Source organism: Thermobia domestica, chromosome 11 (assembly GCF_964235325.1).
Source record: "Thermobia domestica chromosome 11, izTheDome1.hap1.1, whole genome shotgun sequence".
NCBI classification, from domain to species: Eukaryota; Metazoa; Arthropoda; class Insecta; order Zygentoma; family Lepismatidae; genus Thermobia; species Thermobia domestica.
Window position 1 is genome coordinate 91,863,389 of NC_137464.1, and position 24,283 is coordinate 91,887,671.

The 24,283-nt window shown below is 34.3% G+C and overlaps 1 protein-coding gene across 1 annotated transcript; it reads right to left on the reverse strand.

The window, feature by feature from the left end:
• Positions 1-7,416: 7,416 nt before the first annotated feature.
• On the reverse strand, positions 7,417-23,130 carry LOC145664280 (phytanoyl-CoA dioxygenase, peroxisomal-like). The gene is made up of 6 exons (XM_081730814.1): positions 22,948-23,130; positions 19,019-19,234; positions 14,706-14,879; positions 10,090-10,257; positions 8,263-8,394; positions 7,417-7,647 (listed from the first exon to the last, which is right to left on the reverse strand). Exons 2-6 carry the CDS (start codon positions 19,211-19,213, stop codon positions 7,528-7,530), a joined length of 789 nt encoding a protein of 262 aa, XP_081586940.1. The 5' UTR covers positions 19,214-19,234; positions 22,948-23,130; the 3' UTR covers positions 7,417-7,527.
• Positions 23,131-24,283: the final 1,153 nt, after the last annotated feature.

Sequence of the window (24,283 nt, forward strand, 5' to 3'; positions counted from 1 at the left end):
GAACAATCGTTTGTCCTCTTGGTTAAGAAAGGGAATATTTGTTTCTCTCTTTTTCACCTACACGCTATGAAACGATTTTTTAAAGTTTTTCTCTACATAATGTCATTACTATCGATGATACAAATAATAATAATATTAGAACATGTATAAACATATCTGAATACTAAAAACTATATATATTATTTGTTTACTGGTTAACTGCCGGTTTTGGTCGTCGAGAAGTCTAAGAGGCAAGGAAGGACATCGTTCACGAGGTTCTCGGTTTGAGTTCCGGAGGAGCAACTATTCGGGCTCGAGCCAAAAATTGTTATAAGTTATAAGGTGCCAGCCAAACATGTTCAAAACTGATCGTCCCGGGTTTAGGGTTGTCAATGACTCGAGCGGCTTGGCTCACTATCTAGCCGGACCGAGAAGTGAGCCGAACCAATAGCTCACCCAACCGAGTTGGCTCGAGCTCTCAGAAGCTGATTTCAAAAGTTCGCTTTCAAAAGCTTTTAATGTCCTTTCTTATATTAAACTACACAGCACTACAGACAAAATACTTGTTTTATGATTTTAGTCTTTAAATCCTTAGATAGTGCCTTGATTTGTTACCATTTTCATTGGAGAAAATATATATAGCAATGACAATTAACCCACATTTTCTTTACTCTTATTGAACTCTGCTGTTCTGTTGGATTTATCAGTAAAAGCGTTTTATCAGTATCAATTTGGGAAACAACTGCACACTGAGGTTCTCTTAGGCTTCACAGCGTAAGCGTGAGCATTCATAAATGTAATTGACTAGAAATTGGGTAATTTTGAATAATATGGGCACATTAAAAACAAAATGATAAAATATTTCATTGATATCAAAACATAATTTCACAGAAACATGAAACATCTTGTCTAGAGTTCAATCTGTTGGTTAATTTACTTTTAAAATGTAACGCGTTACTTTGTGAACTTTTCCTTATATACAGTATATGACGCAAATTACACAAGTTGATAGTTGTTACTAATATAATTTACAGTCAAGTAATGCTGCCTCTTCGCTGTCAAATGGCGAATATACTTGCTTTCTATATGTGCGGTCCCAGGTCTATTCTCGGCGAGTTTGCTTGCCCCAGTTTTAACAAGCAGTAGGACCAAATTTATTATTCTTTTAGTCGATTTTCTGTATGTATAGAAGGCTTTTAAGGTTAAGGAGACGATTTAGAGTACCAGGGTCATACTCAAAGGAGCGGCAAGGGACCCATCTCCCCACCCACCTGAACCAATGAAAACTACTAAACACTGGTTCAATCCGTTTATTTTTCAAGATAGTTATACAAGAAATTTATCGAATTGGAAGTTTACACCTGACTGTACAAGAACTTCGTTCGTAACAGTCAAACCAAGTATTTCTTTAAACGAGGATCCAGATGCAAGAAACCCACTGAGCCGGATATACAGTAATTTTCTAAAACCGATATATAACCTCTACCGAACAAAATTCGATCCATTTGATCGTCTTGTATGATCTGTGCCGACTCTAATGGCGCAATTGCTTTAAATGGACCAGCAAAGGCTTGTTCACCACAGAGCTGAAATCAGAAAGACCGCTCACATGTCACGCATACCGAGCCGATGCTTCACCTCAAACGAGCCGGCTCGAGCCGATGGTTCATTCCAACCTAGCCAGCTCGAGCCGATGACTCACCTGAGCCGAACCGAACCGAGCTGGTTGCTCACCCAAACCGAGCCGGCTCGAGTCGAGTCGATAGCTCATTCAACCGAGCCGGCTCGAGCTGTTCACTCAGTTGAACTGGATCGAGCCAGTTGATATCACTACTCGGGTTGGGCTTCTGTTTGGGCTCAAATATTCGACCGTGCAAGTCTCAGCCTTGATGGTAAGAATTACAGTCAGAGTGACCCAAAAGTAAGTATACAGACCAGCATCGATCAAGTATGACATTTTAATTTATTAAGATAATGCATTTATTTACTTCGGTCTGTTCAAAGCTTCAGGTATAAGTGAAAAGACATTAAGAACAAACAATGAAGAAACTAAGTTAATACCTTTGTGGAAAATAAGAAAATGATATAAAATACCATGAGCCAATTAGTACTGGACTGTTTACCTACTTTTGGGCCACTCTGTATTGTCATTCTGCTCACAACATTTGAGGCTGTCTCATTATAAAAATCTGTTGTTGTCTCGTTATCGAGACGAGACGAGATGCGAGCAGTGTCCCCTTTCATGAGCAACACTAAAAATATTCCACATTACTGCTTACATTTCTCATGGCTTTCGCTTTCCAGTCTAATCAGGCCATGATTTCAAAACGAGTTAAAACGAGCTAAACGAGCGAGCCATTTATCAAATTCGACTCGACTCAAAACTCGACCTCAAAAACAGTGACTCGACTCGGAACTCGACTTGAGAAAATTACCTTTGACTCGACTCGTAACTCGACTCGAGTTTCGAGACGAGTCGAGTTTTAGCTCGACTCGTGCTCATCCCTAGATGAAACGTCCAAAGTCCTTCTTCTTGCACCATGATATTACATCTGCACATATTATTGGTTAAACAACGGTATTTCTGAGTCAAGAGTGAAAACTTTGTCCCACCTCCCTTACAGTCCTGAATTTAGCCCCATGTGACTTTCTTTTCTTTTTCCAACAAGGAAAGAAGAAATTCGTGGACATCAATTTGAGTCACCAGAAAGTGTTCTGGATCCTTATAAGGAGCACCTGACAACCATCCCTAAGAAATGTGGCGTTCGACATTTCAAAAATGGTTTCAGAAGATGAAACTTTTCATATAATGTGATGAGAATATTTCGAGAAGATGCGAGAGTTTGGAAAATGTATGTTTTTTTTTTTTTTTTTTTTTTTTTTTTTTAACTTTCATTCTCAAAACTTTCACAGTGACACTTGTAATGATTGCTGTATCTTTAAACGTTGATAAATGCTCTTCAATGTGCTAGTACAAACACTTTATAAAATTATAGTTTTTATATTATGAAGTACGACACACTAAAACAGTGTTCAAGATTAATTTGAATAAAATTTGAATAAAATTTCTCATGTCATGGGCAATATTATGTACACTGATAACACTTGTTTATTCCTTTCTTCTATTCGTTCTTTTCCCTACTTGGCTCTTTCTATTTTTCTCTCTTGTTTTTTCTGATCGTAAAAGCAAAATCAACTTGAAATAACTTTATATATTATTCATCTCTGTAGGTGGATTACACACTTGTAATGTTACAGATATAGGTGCTTATGATGTTACTTGTTCCTGTGATCAGCATCATATACAAGTCAAACGTAATATTCACCAGATTGGAGATGCAAGGTACGCACAGCACTACTTTCACCAATGAAGTTTGGGAAATTAAGTAGAAGTAACTAACTAGGAAGTAATGTTTCTCATATTTACCACCAAAACTTCTTCAGCAAAGAAGGACATCAATCGATGCTTGATTGCCACTTGGACAGAGCTTTTGAACAGGCTTTTGAACAAATATTCAGTTCAAAATCTCTTGTCGTCCCGAAGAATTTGAAGCTTAAAATATATAAAACGACGTGTTGTTCTGTATGGTTGCGAAACATGATCGCTTACTCTCAGGGAAGAACATTATTTGAGAACAAGATCCTGAAACGAATATTCAGACCCAAGAGGAATGGGGATGGGGAATGGCGGAAACTCCAAACGAGGAACTGCATCATCTATACTGTTTGCTGAACATTGTTAGGATCATCAAGTCTAAAAGGCTTAGGTGGGCAGGGCATGTAGCTAGTATGGAAGAAAGTAGAAACGCTTTCAAAGTCTTGACTGGAAGACCAATAGGAAAACGATCATTAGGAAGACCCGCAGATGGGAGGACAATTAAGACAGATCTTGCAGAAATATTGTAACAAAGTATCCAGTTGGCTTGGATAGAAGTCAGTGGAGAGGTTTCGTGAACACGGTATTTAACCTTCGGGTTAAATAGGCCGTAAAGTTAGTTAGTTAGTTTTTGAACAAATATCCTGTATTTAACATTTTTTTTTTTTTTTTAAGTATAACGTGTCAATGTCATTGAATACTTTTGTTGTAATACTCTTAACTGGCAAGGTGTTCTATCATCAAGAAGAGAGATTCTTAGATCAGAACCTTAGAACTCAACTGTTCTCCAATTGTGAATAGATCTATTGAAGACAATCAGATGCTATTTAAATACATAACGTTTTCTTTCCTATTGTAATGTTGGATATTTATCTACAACGATTATGTAATGCACTGCATGTTGTTACATTAGGGGAAGTCAGTTTAATGTGAGCAGTCCGAAAATATGAGCAGCGCGAAGCTTAAACTCACACAGCACACATATACCTTGCAGAAGAGGAAAACAACGAGTTCGTAGCATTGTTTGGAGTTTCATGAATTTGAAGAGAGTAGCCCAAGTTCGTTCGCTGCAGTTATTGTGATATAAAAGACAATTTTACTGGTACCTAGAATAAAAACATGTAGCTTTTTGGAGCTATAGTTAAATCAGGGCCATGGATAATAAGCTAAAACTTGGTATCTATGCGTTGTATATAATTTCTAACTGGATTTATAGTCAGTTCTGACTAGGAACACAACGACACCAGTCTTTTGTTCACTTCTTTTGTATAAACAGAGTTGAAAACTAGAAGACGTTAAAATATCATAAGCAGTCGGTGAAATATGAGCTTTTGATTTCAGTTTAACATGGGCACATATATTTTTTGAAAGTAATGAGAGAAATGGAAGTGAGGAGCTTTTGCAGATGTTAACTTAAGTATACATTCAGTAATAACATAATTTGTAATAACATGAATTATGTAAATTCTACAACCTTCAAGTTCATAATCAGCTTGGATACATTTTGTCCATTTCCAGTCTATCACCCCAGCCCTGTGTGGAGGAGGTGTTGTCACAGTTTATGTGTGCGGAGAAGGTAAACAAGCAGACATTCATAAATAAATCTAAAGCACAAGTGGATAATAATAGTTCCATTGAAGAAAACGCTAGAAATGCCATGCTAAGAAAGAGGACATGCTCGTACATACAGTGTGAGGAGAAAGATAGTATTTGCCATATTTGTGAAGGGAAATTTAGTGAAGACTCCAAAGGGGAAGAATGGATCAAGTGTGATATGTTCAAGAGTGGTATCATGTCCTTTGTGTGAACGATCAGTGCTCTGAGTTCTTTGTTTGTGATTATTGTACAGATTTAATGCCTAGTTATTTACGTCACACCAATAGACAGGACTCTTCAATTGAACTGTGTTTTACGTGTATATGCAACTACGTTTGCTCATTACTGTAATCATTTTCTTTTTTTTCTTTTGCACAGTTTTTATATCTGCTTTGTATTTTATGTGAAAATATTAGAAAAGAGATGCTGTTCATATTTGCCCTATGAAGTGCTCATATCACCCTTGTACTGTGGAAAATATGAGCACTGCATCTATTTTACTAATCTGTTTATTACTGACGAACAAAAGTGTGTAGCGTATAATCTTGTACTTTTTAGCGTTTGTAGACGAAGATTAGGTTTTCTTTTGGTGAGACTTTCCTTTCTGTCATACATTATTCTTCAGATATACTAGTGCTTTCATTAACTATGGTTATATTCAACTGACTTCCCCTATAATTAAGATGCGATATAGTTGAAGTGTGAAGAATTTTATTTGATGTAATTGCAACTTTGAGTGTAATATAAATGGTGGTTGTATTTGAAGAGTACTCATTATTGTTATACTCTATTTGTTGGTTAATCAGGTACATTGCAGATATTTCTGCAAGAAATTTATCAGATGATTATTCATCCTATTTTAGTATTTTTATTGTTGTTTGATTGATTGGTTGATTTCAAGTTAAGGATCCACTTAAGCACCGAGGCTATATGAGTTGTCGAACTACAGTTTAGCGTGGCTAAATGATCTTCTACCGAGATTGAACACAGATCTCCCGCGCCATTCTTATTTGTGTGTGTGTTAGTGTTTATTGAATTAAAGGCTATTTTAGCTACATGTTCTTAGGTAAGATGCACTTAAATATCCTTGTTTTCGAAGTTAGTGTGCTTAGGAATGAATTCAGGAGGTAACCCGGGGGGAAATTTCCCCCGAAGAAAATCCATTCCCCTCGGAGAAACTCAAAATTTCAATTACAAAATGTAGAAATTACGTCACCCAAACTCCCCTCCCCCGAGGAATTTACATCCCCCCCAGGTGAAAATGTCTGAATTCAGCACTGACTGTGCTACGTAAACCGAAGTTTGAAAGTCACTGCTTTCTAGAAGATTAAGAAGTACTATATATTTATTTATTTTTTTAAAAAAAAGATATGCTTTAGATGTGTATGTTGTGTGTAGGTGAGAAATTCAGTATACTAAACTAAGCACACGTATATTTTTGTCAGTTTTGAATAAATACTCACAAACTTTTTAACGCTGTACTTCGTAGTACGTTGCATTTTGTACAATATTTTATTCTCTACATTTCATTTTTAATTTGTATTGTGTAGTTGGTTTCGAAAAAATTACCAAACTTAACGATAATAATTATTCCCATACCTTCAGAACTTCTACCTGAATATCGTGGTAGTTCACCTCCGGCGCTTGAGGTCCCTGGTTCGATCAGCTCGCGCCGTGTGGACTTTGTGGTGGACAAACATCGTGGATTTTCTCGGGATTCTCCCGTTTCCTCTTACTTTTTTCATTTCACTCATCTCTCATCATCACCGTCTCCTTTAGCCTAACCGGCATAATTGTGAGACATAAAACTTAAAGATTTCATTTCATTTTTGAATATCGTGGTATGGGGTTGAGGAAATAATGGTTATTGCAATTGGAGCTGGTGTCAGTTACATTTTAATAATGCTTCAATTTATATACATTGGGTGATCGGTTAACGGAAAGTTTGCATTTCAAAGAAATCTGACAACAAGCACTTTTACGAAATATTTTTGTGTTCGAACAACAAATGCATGTTCCAGGTAACGAAAATCTCATAGAATAAATACAAAAAGTGTTTTGTGTGTACAGTGTACAAGATACTGTGTGTTTTGTGATTATATATTTGTATAACTACATTTTACTGCTATTGTACGGTAAATGGTTTCTGGACCGGAAGTTTGACAGTATGTATATAACCATTTTGCTTATCAGTTGACTTCAAGCCTCTGAATTTTAGTTTTTTTTCTGAACATGTTTTTTAACTCATTTTTGTCTATAAAGAGTGCAAACTCAATGAGTACGGGAAACTTTATTTACGTAGTTTTTTGGGGCCACCCATGAAAAATCTATGGTAAATCGATAATCATTAACGAAATTCGAATAGCGAATATCACATTTAAATGGATTATGTTCATGAAGAAACCACCCACTGTTTATAGTTGTCAGAACGTTGATCAAGGATTTACATAAATTTCAATAGAAAATTAAGAAACATTGTAAAGTTTATTTATAATATTTTTTGTACTGTACAATGTGGATACAAATTAGAAAGAATCAAACTTTATTCTCATTGTGCATTTATGATTTGGTTAATCTTACACCTTGTACCTTCTGTTATAGTTCGCATCTTGTTTCGTATTGTTTCCGCGTAGAAGAATTCCTTGTCCGGGAGATTGATGGACATCTTTAATTGGCTCATCATCTGCAGCCATAAGCTATTAAAAGTAATTTACAAAAACGAATTATTTAATTTGAAGACAAACTTTATACTTATATCCTGATATTAGATATGAAAATAAATATTATAGTATTTTGTATTACCAGTAAAAATGAACCAGGTTCTTCATTACTATTTTCAGAATAATTAAAAATTTGATTAAAAATATTTTGTTGCATTTATTTCTACATCAAATAAATCTCGACTCAAATTGATTTATTAAGGAATTTATTACGAGCAGAATAATTCCTCACATAAATGCACGGGCTAAACACAAAGCTAGTGTAGGTATTCAACACAACTCTCAAATGACCAATAAGTAGAAGTAACTGAATGTGCTACTTAATTTAGCTACGTTGTTAAACAAAAACTGCATTTTTTAATAATTTTATAAATTCCATATTACTATTTAACTCCATTTCTGATAATAAAATTTACGTTCATAAACTAACCACGTATTTACACATTTAAATTATTTAGTATATATGAATTGGTTCCTTCATTATAGTGACAAAGACATTACATTTTTGAATTTGTAACTAATGAATATAATCTTCAATTAGAGACTATCTAGGTCAGCAAAAAGAAAAATCTGTCCTAAACTTTCCCTTACCTGGATAAGTAGCATTCTTCGGGGACTGTCAGAGAGATTGAGATAACTTCCGTGGACTGTGAAATACGAGAAAATAACCACATCTCCTTTCTTAGCATAGACTGGAGTTGCTTTTTCTATTGGATACTTTTTCTGTTTAAAAAAAATAAATACATATTACCTACAGTATAATATACTTAATAAAGAAATGAAATTATTTCAAACAAGCTATGGATTCCGTAAGTACTGAGAATATAATTGTCAAATACCTATGTGTTAGGAATTACGTTGAAGCTGTGCATGACAGTTACTGGGAATATTGACGTGTAAAGGATATTTCTGTGATTTTAATTAGAGTTTGATAACAGGTTGATCTAGTAAATTCGATGTTATTGACCTTGAAAATACAATGAATAAATATGGTAATATTTATAATTTAAAATTAAAAAAAATGTTTTCGTTTAAGTGAAGTATTACAGGAAAGTTGCTGTTGTATAGGGTTAGGACTAGTTAACTAGCCACATATAGTTGTATGTCATTAAGCTTAATGTAATTTTTGAATGACTATCTATATGGAATAATTTCCTGCTCGAAAACTTCAGTGATTAAGTTCATGTCCTACCATTAAAGATCCAACAATACATATCTATTCGGAGTTTTTGTAATATCAAAACGGTAGAATCAACACGTAAAAGGACTAATTCGAGTAGAAATAGGTTATCTTATATGCAAATATTTTCAAAAATGTGAATTACATTCTTGCTTTCCATTACTTAAAAAATACTTGACCGCCTTAAAGATACAAACAACACAACAATATAAACGTTGATTTCACGCATGAGAACTATAGTTTAATGGAAACTTAATGATTGCAAAAGAATCTTATCCTATTCTATATCTTTATATATTGCTTATTATTGCATCAATATGAAAGAGAAAATTTAATTTAGAGTCAGTTTTTTTTATCTCCCGATAAATTTTTCAGTGGTTTTTAAGTGACAAAAATGTTATATCCGATTTTTACCTTGGGCTACTACTATTATAGTTAATGATAAGAGCTCATAACTACCCAATGTAGATTTTCTGATACAGATTTACCATCGATGTTTTTCAAAAATCCCCTCTTTTAGTTAAATTTTCCCTAGTTTGTAAATGGTTGGCTTTCTCCACTTATGATATAATTTACTTGAATGTCTTTTGATTAGAAGAGAACATTAAATTTGACCAAGAAAGTAGTTTTATCACCTTAAGTAAACTCTGTAACCTGTCCTCTCCATCAATACTATCATCCTTCTCGAGAGTAGTGACAGGAGAACACAGACACGGGGCTGGAACATTTTCAGGAACCTCAAAAAAGGAAAACTTCGAAGGCAACTAAACAGAATTTAAGTTTAGCGGTTGTTCTTAATACAAAGTGGAAGGAAAACAGGGTTATAAAATTCGATTTGTAAACTCGAATTTTGCCCCAAAAACTCTCTTTACTCAATTTGCTAAAAATTTTGTCATCAAATTTTATTAGATTAGGGAAATTTCACCCAATATATGAACACTGAATGTTTTCTGTTAATTTTTAAGGGAAATAACTTGAAAATAAGATGAGTATAAGTAGTCTGGGGTATTGTTTATTTTCTTAGTGTTATTCAGGATTTACCATAGTTATATATATCTTGTGACATAATAACAATTGGATAATTCAGTATTGCAGATCTAAAATTGCGTTACTATATTTATTGTCATATTCTTCGGAATATACTAAATGAATACGATTATAGCCAGTCGCTTGACAACTTAATCCTTTTTACCTCCCGCGTATTTCAAATATGTTTAAGAAAATGTCTTAATATTTACCTGGTCTACGTAGTGCCATTGGTCTTTATCCTTTGCCACATCTTCCATTGGTCCGTTTTTATGTGTTCCTGGATAAACTGCCAATCCTCCATTCTCAGGTGTTGAATCATCTAGGTGAATAAACACCGCCACCAACGAATGGTTTTTAAATGGGAAAAATTCGTAATCCTAAAATAAAGAATAAATATTATTGTATGCGTACGCACATTAAGGGAAATCATAATATTGCACACTCGTCTTATGAAGGACGTAAATAAAAATCAATCAATCATTTGTTTCGTTTCGCCTCATTGTACCTCATCTGTTCTATTTTCCAGGATAATATCCAAAAGGGACCAAGGTAGTATCGGTTCCATAATTATATTTTTTCCTTTACATTTTTGGAAACAGGTACTGGAGAAATTTAATTACTGAATATGGTAAAATATAATTCAATTAATTTTGTATTGACGGAAGCAATAGATATTATGTCTTTACGTTAACACAAATCGGTACGAAATGGGGTCCCAAATGTTTTCAGACAAAGCCTAAAACCGCTTCCCCCTCTGCAGAGAAGTAAGCTTCCTCCTTTGCACGATTGACCAGAAAACTTTGAGGTTCTCGAAAATACTTAGCGGTGAACTTGCCTATTATTTAGGACGTGTTGTATATCCTTAGCTCTCTTCCGCGCCTCGTGCGTTGATACTTACAGGATGGTTGCTCGCCCTGGTGTAGCGATATACTCGAATGATTCTTTTATCCGCTAGAATGTGCTGGTGCTTTCTGTCTTGGACTGAAGCACAGAGAACATCGTGAAAGAAAGAGGAACATCGTGAAGAGGAGGGTCGTATTTTGAGGAGTTTCCATAATAAATTATGTTTGATTTTTTTTTTTTTTTTTTTTTTTTTTGTTACCGGCGTTAAATGCGGTAACTTAAAGTAATCGCCACTGGCTCTGAACCACGACCGGGGTGTGAATCCACTGCAGTTAGCTGCTGCATACACTATAACGCAATCAACTTGCAGCGTATAGGCCGTTTTCCACCACATTTTCTCGCCTCCGAGAGAGCTGTATTATGGAACGGCCCTAACTTTTATTTAAAATAATTGTTCATTTTTAAAAGAAAAACCTGCTTTTTTCACGGAAATCATTAGCTTTTTTAAAAAATATGTACAAGCTTCCAATAAAGATTTAAAACGTGATTTCATTATTACCTACTTCTCGATAAGATTGCAAGGATATCTCTGTTACGCAAGTAGTAAATGGAGAAGATAAAAGGAAAGTACTCAAGATAAGAAAATATCAAGACAAAGAGAAGATACTGATACAATTTAAAAACCTCTTAGAATGTGTAAATACAGTACATGTAAACAAAAAACACTTCTAATGAATGTTGGTAATGAAAATCTAGAACCTAAGGCTGTATTGCTTTCTGATTACAGGTGAATTGTAATGCTGAGTAAAGACAACCTTCTAGAGAATGGTTCCCAATCTTTTTTGACTGACGACATAGTTTACTGAATAACCACGACATAGCAACAAACTTGCATTATTTTTTATTTAAACTAAAAGAAAAAACTAACTAACTCTATGGCCTATGAGAACCCGGAGGTTCAATGCCGCGTTCACAAAGGCTCTCCACTGACTTCTATCCTTAGCCAACTGCATCCAGTTTCTACTTTGTATTCCAGTCTCTGCGAGATCCATCTTAATATTGTCTTCCCATCTGCGCCTAGGTCTTCATAATGGTCGTTTTCCGATTGGTCTTCCAGTCAAGACTGAAAGCGTTTCTACTTTCTTCCATTCTAGCTACATGACCCGCCCACCTAAACCTCCTAGACTTGACGACCCTAACAATATTGGGTAAACCATATAACTTATGTAGTTCCTCGTTATGAAGTTTTCGCCATTCCCCATTCCCGTTCCTCTTGGGTCCAAATATTCGTCTCAGGATCTTGTTCTCAAATACTTTCAGTCTATGTTCTTCCCTCAGACTAAGGGACCATGTTTCACAACCATACAGAACAACAGGCATGATTATCGTTTTATATATTTTAAGCTTCAAATTCTTCGACAGAATTTGCGACAAGAGATTTTGAACCGAATAGTAATACGAATTCCTTGCTTTTAGTCCACATTTAATTTCTTCGTGAATATGATATTCCTCTGTTAATATTGATCCTAAATATTTGAAAGTATCCACTTTATCAAAAGTGTTATTTAATATTTTAACGCATCCTCAATTTGGCGTATTACGGTCCCGACGCGCTTCCATGTATTTAGTTTTCTCTGCATTTACTTATAAACCCATGTCCCTGCAGGCGTTTAATAAGACCTATACATTTCTTTCTATTGTTCTCCTATCATCCCCTATTAAATTTAAATCATCAGCATACGCCAAAATCTGGTGAACACCGTTCAACTCTAGGCCCTGGTTGCTATCTTTGATTATCCTTATAGCGTATTCCAGAGCAAAGTTAAATAATAATGGCGACAACGCATCTCCTTGTTTCAGGCCATTTTCGACGTGAAAGCTCGTGGACAAAAATTTTCCTACCCGGACTTTACGTTGGGATATTTTTTATTTATGATAATATAAATTATAATAATGTAAGCCTATAAGTTTCTACAATGTAGTGACTGTATGAAGTCGATGCTGTCGCTGGAGGCGTTGACTAGCACAGTCTATCTCAAAATTGATTTTTAACTAATTAGTATATAAAATGCTTCATGATTTTTAAAATGTAAAATTCCGTGACACTCCCTATGGGACTGCGCGATACATAGTTTGGGAACCACTGGTGTAGAAATGTGAATAGTTCTTTTTCTTGTGGATGAGATGGATGTATGAGGAGAGAAGTGACAGTTGAATTCAATTGTTGTCATCCGGAAAGATCAACTAAATCCATAAGCCACAGCGCATTTGGATTTTCATTAAAAAAAAAAAAAAAAAATAGAATCCATACACGAAAATTACAGCACATGAATTTGACCTCAATATCATGGACTGTGAAGTATTTTGAATTGTAATATGATGTTGTTTATCTGCTCAGAGTGTAAAAAAAGATTAGCTCATAGGGTAAAACACTTGGTTTCATAGATTTCCCCTGCTTCTATAGGATGATAGAAAAGAGCAGTAATTGACAATTGGATGCTCTGTGGCATTAGAATTTTCTGTTACTATTCTCAGAAAAATACACAAAAAAGATAAGGAGCAAACGAGAAACCTGGTTCATAAAAAAGACGGTAGTGACTGATCATTGGCAAACAAAAACTTTGATGGCGTTATAGATGGTTTTGCAAATATGCTACTCATAGATGCAGGACTACATGCACACCCCCAACACTTGTTTTATTCCCTTCTCCTTTCTCGTTCCCTCTCCCCCTCTTATCTACCTCTTATCTCTGCACTTTCTCCGAGCGTTAAAGCGCTCTCATTCATCATACATCGGCCAGTTGGGAATGATTGTCCAAGAATCTTGAACCGTCTATTATATTTCATGAGAAATGACACGTGGAAAAATTATATTTTAACTAGGATGAGACGAGTACAATATTATATATATATATATATATATATATATATATATATATATGTGTGTGTGTGTGTGTGTGTGTGTGTGTGTGTGTGTGTGTGGCGATATATCTGTGATATCATTACTGTATTATTAAATATCGATTAGAACAAAGACAGAGGGTGATCATAGGTAGATGTTTTGAAAACGATAAAGAGACACTAAGTCATATAAATTGTTTATTTCTAGAGACGTCATTTTGACTCAGTGTATTTTCGGGAACAACAATACGGCAATGATTGGTCTGTCCATTTATGTTGAAGAGAATTCGAAGAAATATTTTTAAAAAATATTCACCAAACTCTGATGAAAATGGAGGCCGATACGCAGAACATAAACTAACATTACGGTTATGAATTTAGGATTGCTACCTTTTGGTAAGTCTAAAATGGGCACTTTTAAGTAATAGGTGTAGTCCGCCGATTTCTCATATCCAAATTTGTACATGGAACAATTTATTGAAAATAATATAAAGAAGAGTTCCGTCGTGGATAGCGTACTTACCTTTGGCGCGGGGGATCCAGGCTCAGTTCCTGGCATGTTCGAATCCCATGTTAAAGCTGTAGGTCCACATCTTATATAGCCTCGCTACTTGAAGGGATACTCTTATATATCGAAAATTCACCAACCAACCAATAATACAAAGAAATACCTGTACATTTATATTCCTGAATGAAAATTTAAACGAAAAACGCACGAAACGGAAAACTCGCAACGTTAGATTATTGGTCGTTACTGAAAAAGAAACGGGTCTATTAATCACTAAACCGGTCAAATAATATTATTAGCGATGATTTAACTGCCGCCAACATGGCCAATTTTGCCGATAGAATCGTGTCGTTATTTCGATAGTTATTAGTACACATTGTGGGTCGAAATTTACTAATATCATTCAGAATTTCTGTCTCATATTGTGTTACTATTTTGGATAATTTATACTCTGGCCTAATTCGGGACAGGTAGCAACCCTAAACGAGTTATCCCTCAGCTGCTCAGAAACTTTGTAACAGGCGTGTTGAACTACTAATGATTCAATTAACAGTTTTACTCATTTATACTCACCTGGTGCATTGGGAAAGCAGACCCTTCTTTTGGAGGTTTAACGTGAGCTTTGGTATGATGAAGAGCAATATTCGGAGTTCCCATTACATCTTCCACAGCATCTAACATATTTTCATTTATCAACATACGACTAAAAACTGCAGAATGGTGTTGAAGATTATGGATAGATTTTACCTGAAAATGATATATTTATAATCAACTACAGACAAAATGCTGAGATATGACGTTACAAGCTATTACTTAGGAACCATAGATAATGTTGTTGAAATTAGAATAATTAAATATATTAGAACATTCTAATAATATAATGTTCGAATCCAAATATTTACTCCAAAAATTGTTGTAAGAATTTATTCGATCAATCATGAATAACTCAATTCGATCAATCATGAATTAGAAATAACTGTTCCGAAAATGTATTGGATTCAGTGGGGAAAATATTTAAAATATGTGTATCTAAATCTAAATTAAGAAACTAAATCTTCATTATAACTATATATATTTATTGAGGTCACTAAAATGTCTGGGAGAAAATGTTTAGAACGCTATCCATAAGTTTCTTATTACAAAAATTTTGACATAACATTACAGTAAGAAAGAAGGAATCCTATGAATAATGATGTTAAACGAACACCATACTCAAACAGATGTTTATGGCTTTCATTTTGTAAACTGAACCCTCTGAAGCTAGGGCGAAAATGTTTCCCGAGCTCAGAGAGATATGTAAGCAAGATTTTATGCCAAAATAAAAACATTTTTGTATTTTTGGCTTGATTTATGGTACTTTTTCTTGGCTGCAAGATTGAATTTAGGAAAGCAGTACAACACATACTTCTACTTCAAGTTGGGTAATCTCTAGGTACTTGCTGCAATTGTTAGGCAACCAAAATGACACTTGGGATGTGGGGTTGCATAACCCACACTTCCTGGTAACAACTGCAATTCTAGTTTGGAAACAAATTAAGACAGCCAGTTCCACTTTGAGCATAGGACTCACAAGTACTGGATGTAGTAAACGAACTTTCTTAATTGTAGAGTCCACTGCAGGACAACAAAAATATTACTTGAACAACTCATCAAAAGTGAAAATAAGAGCGGAAATTTCCATTTTTCCCCGAAAAACCAACTTTTTATGGGAAGAAAACTTCATTCTCACAAAAAAAAAGTTTTCTTGCATATCTTCTTGTGATGTTTCGATTTCTCAATGTAAACTTTTTCACCTGTTCTTTAAAATACAATGCAAACTATAGTAATCATTACTGTAGTTTACAGTTTGTGTTTATCATGCTTTCAAATTGTTTTTAAAAAAAGTTGTTTTTCTTTACTGTAAAACCGAAACGTCCCTAGGAAAAATATATTACGGTGAGAACTAAGTAGTTTTAATATTGAATTTTACGCCACGACATTTCTCACACATCCATTAACATTGATGCATAAACTATTTAACTGTGCTTCTATGATAACCGTGATTGTGTTTTAGGTTTAGATCATTGCGCGTAATTTTATCGTATAAATGGACTTGTTTGTTTATGATTTAACCCAATGTGTAAAGAAACAACGTTATTCTATTATTTTCGTTAGTAAATATAGGACCATAAAGAAGAGAGTTGGGTGCTAAATGTTAAACAGTTCCCACATTGATGTACAATTGTATTGCTTTCCTATAAAACTGAAAATGGAGCCATGTTTTTCTGCACTTGTTTATTTAATTAGAAGGACGAGATTGAAAAAAAAAAAAGAAATGAAATTTCTAGTTTTATACCCCATGAATACCCCCTTTAAGTTAAAAGAGACAGATGATTAATGAAAATGAATGATCATGAAAAAACTAATGGAATGAGAATGTTGAAGGAAATGGAAGAACCCTGAGAAAACTCATCGACAAGATGTTATCCACCCCAAACTCACATAGCCTGATGGAAGGTAGAGAAAAATATTTAGACAGCTTCGAAATGTGGTGTTGGAGGAAGATAGAGAAGATAAAATGGACAGAGAGAACAAGAAATGAAGATGTTTTAAAACGTATAGGAGAGAAGAGGACGCTGTTAGCCAGCATCCTTTGCAGAAAGGTCAATTGGATTGGACACATCTTGCGAAGAAATTGTGTTTTTCATACCTAGAAGGAAAGATGGAAGGAAAATGAGGAATAGGAGGAAGAACACAACTGATCGGTGATTTGAAAAATAGAAGAAAATATTGGGAGTTAAAAGAAGATGCAGGAGATCGATAAATGTGGAAGAAACATCTCCAGGCTCAATTCTAAAGTAAATAAATAAATAAATAAATAACCTCACTAGTCCCAGGACCTGCCAACAGGCAAAATACTTAATAATATAGTAATAGATTACATGTTTTGCTCAAAATACAAATCCATTGATAACGCTACTGGTATTCGTATGAGCTGTCTTATCCAATATGAAATTAATTTTATTGCATAACTTCTAATTATTTTTATCAGTGCTGTTGGAAGATAATGCATCACAAACTTTGAACAATGTATTTTCTTCTTACCGATTCAGAAGTTGTTAGAGATAAATTGAGAAAACTGTTAAACTACAGATATTCATACGGGTTCAATGTATTTAAAGAAATTGAGTATCATAAAGAAAAACAAAATATGTCAAATTGAAAAAGCACCAACAGTTTTTAACGATGACTGTTCAAAGATAAATTTCTACTCTAATCTTTTTTTAAACAGAAAATATGAGATGTGTCACTTATTTTTTTCATTTAAAATACAGAAATACATGGAAAACAAACTGTGTTTGGTTATGAAACGTAATTAATTAATCTAGATATTGATTCTGTAGTTTTGTTTAAAATGAGTATAAACAGAGCCGCAGTGGGTAAGTGGTACAGTGCTCATTTCCAGTTCGTGGGATCTCTGATTCTACCCCGGTTTTCGCCAAGTAAATTCGTGGTGGACAAATACAGTGTATGTGGATTTTCTCGGGATTCTTCCCTCTCCTTCCACATCCTTTATTTCATCATTATCATCCATTATCCATCTCATCCTAAGGATTCATAACCATCTCCCTTAGCTTCGGTGTATCATCGAGGACGTTAAACTCTAAGAAAGTGTATCAGTGGTAGAGCGTTCACCTCTGGTGCTTGGGGTCCCGGGTTCGATCCCAGCCTCCGCCAAGTGAACTTTGTGGTGGACAAACACCGTGTGCGTGGGTTTTCTCGGGGTTCCCCCGTTTCCTCCCACTTTTTTCATTCCAACATTTCATTCATCACTCATCATCACCATCTCCTTTAGCCTAACCGGCATAACCGTGGGACGTAACACTCAAAGATTTCATTTCATTTTTTCTAAGAAAGTGTGTGTAAAGGCACGAATATAGCTTTTTTTTTAATTATTTTGTATGGACCAACAATACTCAAAATAAATTAATGAAAGTCATTAAGATCAATATCCAAATTTCGTCCAAAAACAAATTTAATAATTAAAATAAGACGATAACTTGTGTATTAAAAAAAAACTTTGTTTTATTCATTGTCGAGTGCACTGAATTTTACTTGTCAAAAACATGCTTTCAGCTACGAAGCTTTCTCAACGATAGAATGAAAGAACACATATATAAAGAGGGATTGTCCCAGGATTTTTTTTTTCAAACGGAAGAGGGCAAACTGCAAAAGACCGAGAAACAGACGCAGTCCCAAATTCACACACACTTTGATCCACGCGTACACATTAACACATCATTTATAAAACAACAGTTATTCACATACATATACTTATTAATTGCATAAATTAACTATAGTCCTACTATAGTATTTAATATAAATGTATACAAAGTATGTGAGTAAGCAAAGTAGTTTGTTTTACATATATCTGCTTCCAAGAACTGAATACTCTTCGAGAATACAAAGAGGGTAGCTCTTGAATTTAATTGAATCATTTTGAATATTAGTGCCTCATACAGCATACATTGGAAAGATAGGGAAAACGTGCTGACATCTAGCGGAAATATTCGAGCCTTTACACTCATCTTAATAGTTCATACATCAAGGCTGTAGTCGTGATTTGAAGTATAAGTAAAAAATTGTTATTATTAACGACATTTATTTAATAAGCCAATTTTGAGTCATACGCAATTAGGGATCTGGATATTAACCCCCTTCCTCTTTGAGCAAGGTAGTATGCAAAAATAAACATTTACCATTTTAAGATGTGCACACAAATGCCCGAAATGATGTGAATTTGAAAGCTTGAACCTAGACCTACATATATTTAAATATGTGTAGGTCTAGCTTGAACCTACCCTTTTAATGAAATTCTGCGTACATCACTGTTATATAGTACTTACAGTGGTTCGTGTTGGAGCTTTATCTTTGTCCCATCCTTCCTGCCACGTTGTTTCCAGATCCTCTTTCGAGTTTCTAGAAAATATTTCATCATACTCTTTGGAACATTCTTCTATTTCCTCTGGCGTATAAATATTCTTCAACAGAATGTATACATTCTCCTTGTAGAAGTTCTTCTGTTCTTCTGTCAATCTCATTTTTTTTTCGTAACTAACAATCTGAAATAAATTAATAACCAGATATTTATTGCTATCTTCTTGTATAGTTCATATTTAAAATAAATAAAAAAAGTAAGTTTTAAAAAGTAGTAGTGTCACTGTATATACATGCAAATGAGTTTGGTTTAGTTATTCATAAACCAAATTCTTTGACAAGCTAAATTTTACCAAGTCTAGTTATAAATGTAGCAATTTAGGTCAAATTAAGAGATGAATGAATATTTGGAAATAGAAAATACTTGTCTTTCGATTTGTCGAACAACAAGATACACAAACTCATTCTCCTTATCTGGAACAAGGAAGAATTGCCACAAGAGTGGAAAGAATCAATCATTGTTCCAATTCACAAGAAAGGCGACAAAACTGACTGTAATAATTATCGAGGCATTTCTCTTCTGTCAACATCCTATAAAATCCTTTCAAATATTCTATTAGCAAGATTGACCCCATACGCAGATGAAATTATTGGAGATTATCAGTGCGGATTTAGACGAAATCGATCAACTATCGACCAAATATTTACCATTCGCCAAATACTCGAAAAGAAGTGGGAATACAATACCCCGGTACATCAACTATTTATTGATTTTAGAAAGGCTTACGACTCGGTTAGGAGAGAAACATTATACAACGTTCTTACAGAACTTGGAATACCGAGAAAGCTAATTAGATTAATTAAGATATGTTTAAGTGAATCCCAAAGTAAAGTCCGGGTAGGAAAATTTTTGTCCACGAGCTTCCACGTCGAAAATGGCCTGAAACAAGGAGATGCGTTGTCGCCATTATTATTTAACTTTGTGCTGGAATACGCCATAAGGAAAATCAAAGATAGCAACCAGGGCCTAGAGTTGAACGGCATTCACCAGGTTATGGCATATGCTGATGATGTAAATTTAATAGGGGATGATAGGAGAACAGTAGAAATAAATGCAGAGATTTTATTAAACGCTTGCAGGGACATGGGTTTAGAAGTAAATGCAGAGAAAACTAAATACATGGAAGTGCGTCGGGACCGTAATACGGCAAATTGTGGAGGCGTTAAAATATTAAATAATGCTTTTGATAAAGTAAATACTTTCAAATATTTAGGATCAATATTAACAGACGAAAATCATATTCACGAAGAAATTAAATGTCGACTAAAAGCAGGGAATTCGTGTTACTATTCGGTTCAAAATCTCTTGTCGTCGCGAATTCTGTCGAGGAATTTGAAGCTTAAAATATATAAAACGATAATCATGCCTGTTGTTCTGTATGGTTGTGAAACATGGTCGCTTACTCTGAGGGAAGAACATAGACTGAAAGTATTTGAGAACAGGATCCTGAGAAGAATATTCGGACCCAAGAGGAACGAGAATGGAGAATGGCGGAAGCTTCATAACGAGGAACTACATAGTTTATACGGTTTACCCAACATTGTTAGGGTCGTCAAGTCTAGGAGGCTTAGGTGGGCAGGTCATGTAGCTAGAATGGAAGAAGGTAGAAACGCTTTCAAAGTCTTGACTGTAAGACCAATCGGAAAACGACCATCAGGAAGACCTAGGCGCAGATGGGAGGACAATATTAAGATGGATCTCGCAGAGATAGGAATACAAAGTAGAAACTGGATGCAATTAGCTAAGGATAGAAGTCAGTGGAGAGCTTTTGTGAACGCGGCACTGAACCTCCGGGTTCCATAGGCCATAGAGTTAGTTAGTTAGAGTTTTAGTTATTTCACGGACAGACTTAATATTTTGTATCCTGAGCATTATACTGATCTACTAGTCTCAACAGTACTGCGGGTAGTCTATCAAGTAAGGGTAATATCCATAATTATTTCCCTAGGAATATATAAAGAGTTGATTTTTGAGAAGTCAACTGAAGTATTTTTTTTTTCAGGAGGAACAAAAATATCTTTTAATATACTAAAGAGAACTCTTCCTCCCAAGCAATCCTAAACTGACGTCACTGTGTTGTTTATAATACTATTGAATGATTGTTGTAATTTACGTTTTGTGATATTACATATAAAAATGTACCGAAATCAAACAGATAAAAAAAATCGACTTCGATAGGCGGACGAAAGAAACCAATAATGTTATTAAATGTCTGAGAAGCAATTAACTACTATCTTTGGTTTCTCGTTGCTTTGTGACTAAGGTCAAATAAAGCATTATACACGAATATAATCTTTGTCAGTCAAAATTTTCCAATACAGCGATGTGACACACTTGGATGCGAAAACGTCCTAAATCCTTCAGCTGAATGGAATAACATCCTTCAATATGAATGCCTCCACTGAATTGAAGGACTTGGGATGTCATTCTATTCAGTTGAAATTATTTTGTATTAAAAATAATATCTTGAGTTTAACTTTTTTTTTAGGTTGTAATATTATGCAAGAGAATAGCCTTTGAAACACAGACACCAACGAATTTTAAAAATCTCAAAATACGAAAAAGAAAAAAGTAGACTTGGGGTGTTTTAAAATTCAGATCCTCAATTAGAAGCGCTATAAGTGTTGTTATTCGTTTTTTTTTTTTTTGTTAGTGTAATATTTTACACGTAAAAATGTAATAAAAATCTTCCATTTCAGCACTAAGGTTTATGAAACGTGAAAATGAAGTTTGAATTTGATCCACATCCGCTCTCATGTGTATCAAATTCATCAAAAGAATTGTCGTTTAAAATTATATTTTAATGCATTCTTTTATTTAGTCAGATTCATTTATTCTATAACCAAAAAATAAAAGCACAGTTTTAAGTTGGAAGTCAGAATTTAGATCTTTAAGATAGAAGGCATTGAATGAAAGCTATCAACTACCGTGTAGAACTTAGATTTTCAAGATAGAAGGAATTGAAAGAAAGCTGTCAATTATTGTAACACCAACTCAGGTAGAATCAAATATTTAATAAAGTACAAAATTGAATATATTTATTTCACCTACTCAATACAGGGAAACAAGCATCTGTTAAAAATTATACATTGCGTTCTGTCTGAGTATTCGGTCCCGGGTTTGATTCCAGCTTATACAGACAAAATTCTATGCTAAGCCACCATGGCGCATGTGTGTTTATGGCCTGTCCCACATATCTTTCCAAGTAGACACTATTCTCAACTTTTATTTTACCTATTGTTCTCAACAGGGTTTTTGAGTACGCAGTAATTATTATGAACGATGAATATAGCATTACACGGTAACCATCTCTACTTCCTCTAATTTCCGAATACCCACTCCTATTCTAGGTTCCGAAATCTACGCTTGTAATAAATAATCCAAAGGTTGCTTATGAACATGTTTTCCACTACATAGATATATTTACTTCTGAAAGAATTTTCCGAATCTACATTGTGGAAACTTTAGTTGTAAATTTTGGTTAATTGATAATCTGTTATATATATAGGTTCTTGTAATATGTTTCTGTATAAAATTCCCAACGTGTTGTTTCTGGCACTACAAATATTATTAACAATAAATATTCCTTTTTTGTTAATAATAATATGTTTTCTTATGTGCCTATTTGTTATAGATCAGTTTAATTGACTGATGTAGAATATATACTTCTCTAAAAAGTAGAATAGGCTCATATTACTATATATATATATATATATATATATATATATATATATATATATATATATATATATATACAAGACTATAAACTATACAAGATATTGACATTTTCTAGGACATGAATTCTGCAACTTATAACACAATAATAGTTTTCCTTACCTCTTAAATGTTAGCTGTCAAACTGGTAGCCTCACTTCTATTCTATGATATCCAGCTAGAATAATTTTCTGACAATTTTCACACTTTTATACTGAATTATCAAAGGTCGTCATCTGGATCCGTGGCGTTCGCTAATACTCACTGTTGTCAAATGACAAGAAAAATTACGTTGCCAATTAGCTTCTTCTAAAATGCATTTATTTGATGTCACGTGCAACGTACGGCAGTAATAAGATATAGTAATATATTGACCAAGTTCTTAAGTTCAGCTTTTACTTACGCAAGGATACCAGCAGTTCCTAATAGATGATGGTGATTATATTGTTACTGTTATTATTTCGACTGGATGCCTGCCAACGAAGGGTTATAAGCCGGCCAAATGGGTTTTAGTTATATGTTGTTCGGTTACCACATCGACTTCTATTCTTATACTTTACGGAGTAATTGTTTTAAGTTTTAAATAGGTAGGATCCCTGATTCGACCCCCGGCAAAGAAGCCTAATTTTGTGGTGGACAATATTGTCTGTCAGTTTTCTCGGGATACTCCGCTATCCTCCTACATTCCCATTTCATTAATTCTTCCGTCATCACTCACTTGCCTTAGTCATCGTCTCCGTTAGCCTAAAGATTATAATCGTGGGAGGATAGACTAAAAGATTTTTTTTTTTTTTTTGGAACAGGTCGATACTCACGCGCCTACAAAACACAGGGACAAACGTTAAAAAGTAGAAAAGATCACACTCCTCTTCAATGCTTAGTTTTAGTACTTCTTATTAGCATTATTCATTATCTAAATAATGTATGCAAAAATTACAAATTACAGAGCCACAACTAATTTCGGGTTAGAAATTTTACAATCATCCGTATTTAATATATTTCCTCTCGAAAGTAATTTTTAAGAATTTTGGTTTGTCAAACGTGCTTTATATATTTATCCTGTCCGTCCATTCGTCTGGGAGACAAAAAATTTTAAAAGTTACTGAATGGATTACCAACAAATTAGGTTACAATTTCGAGGGTCAAAAGTTCGGAATCGGATTTGTCTTTTAAAACGATACTGAAACCGAAACTGATAGAAATAAATCATTTCCGGTTTTATGTTAATCACTATAGAGTAAAAACGATAATAGATAAAGAGAAGTAGTTTTTTTGATATCGATTAAGTGTCCCAAGAATACATTTCATCTTTATCCTTAACTTTCTACTTAAGCCGGAAGTGGTAGAAATTCACTACAACTTCCGGTTTTGATGATCTACATAGAGCAAAAACGATAAAAGATAGCACTTACCTCTGGAACTTGGGGTCCCTGGTTCGGTTCCCGGCCAAGTAAGTTTG

Excerpts from the sequence above, each read along its gene's own strand:
- LOC145664280 (XM_081730814.1), bottom strand. The coding sequence starts at position 19,213 with ATGAGATTGACAGAAGAACAGAAGAACTTCTACAAGGAGAATGTATAC. Across the intron at positions 14,880-19,018 it reads AAGCTCCAACACGAACCACT|GTAAAATCTATCCATAATCT; the intron begins GTAAGTACTATA and ends TATCATTTTCAG. Across the intron at positions 8,395-10,089 it reads AATGGCACTACGTAGACCAG|AAAAAGTATCCAATAGAAAA; the intron begins GTAAATATTAAG and ends TTTTTTAAACAG.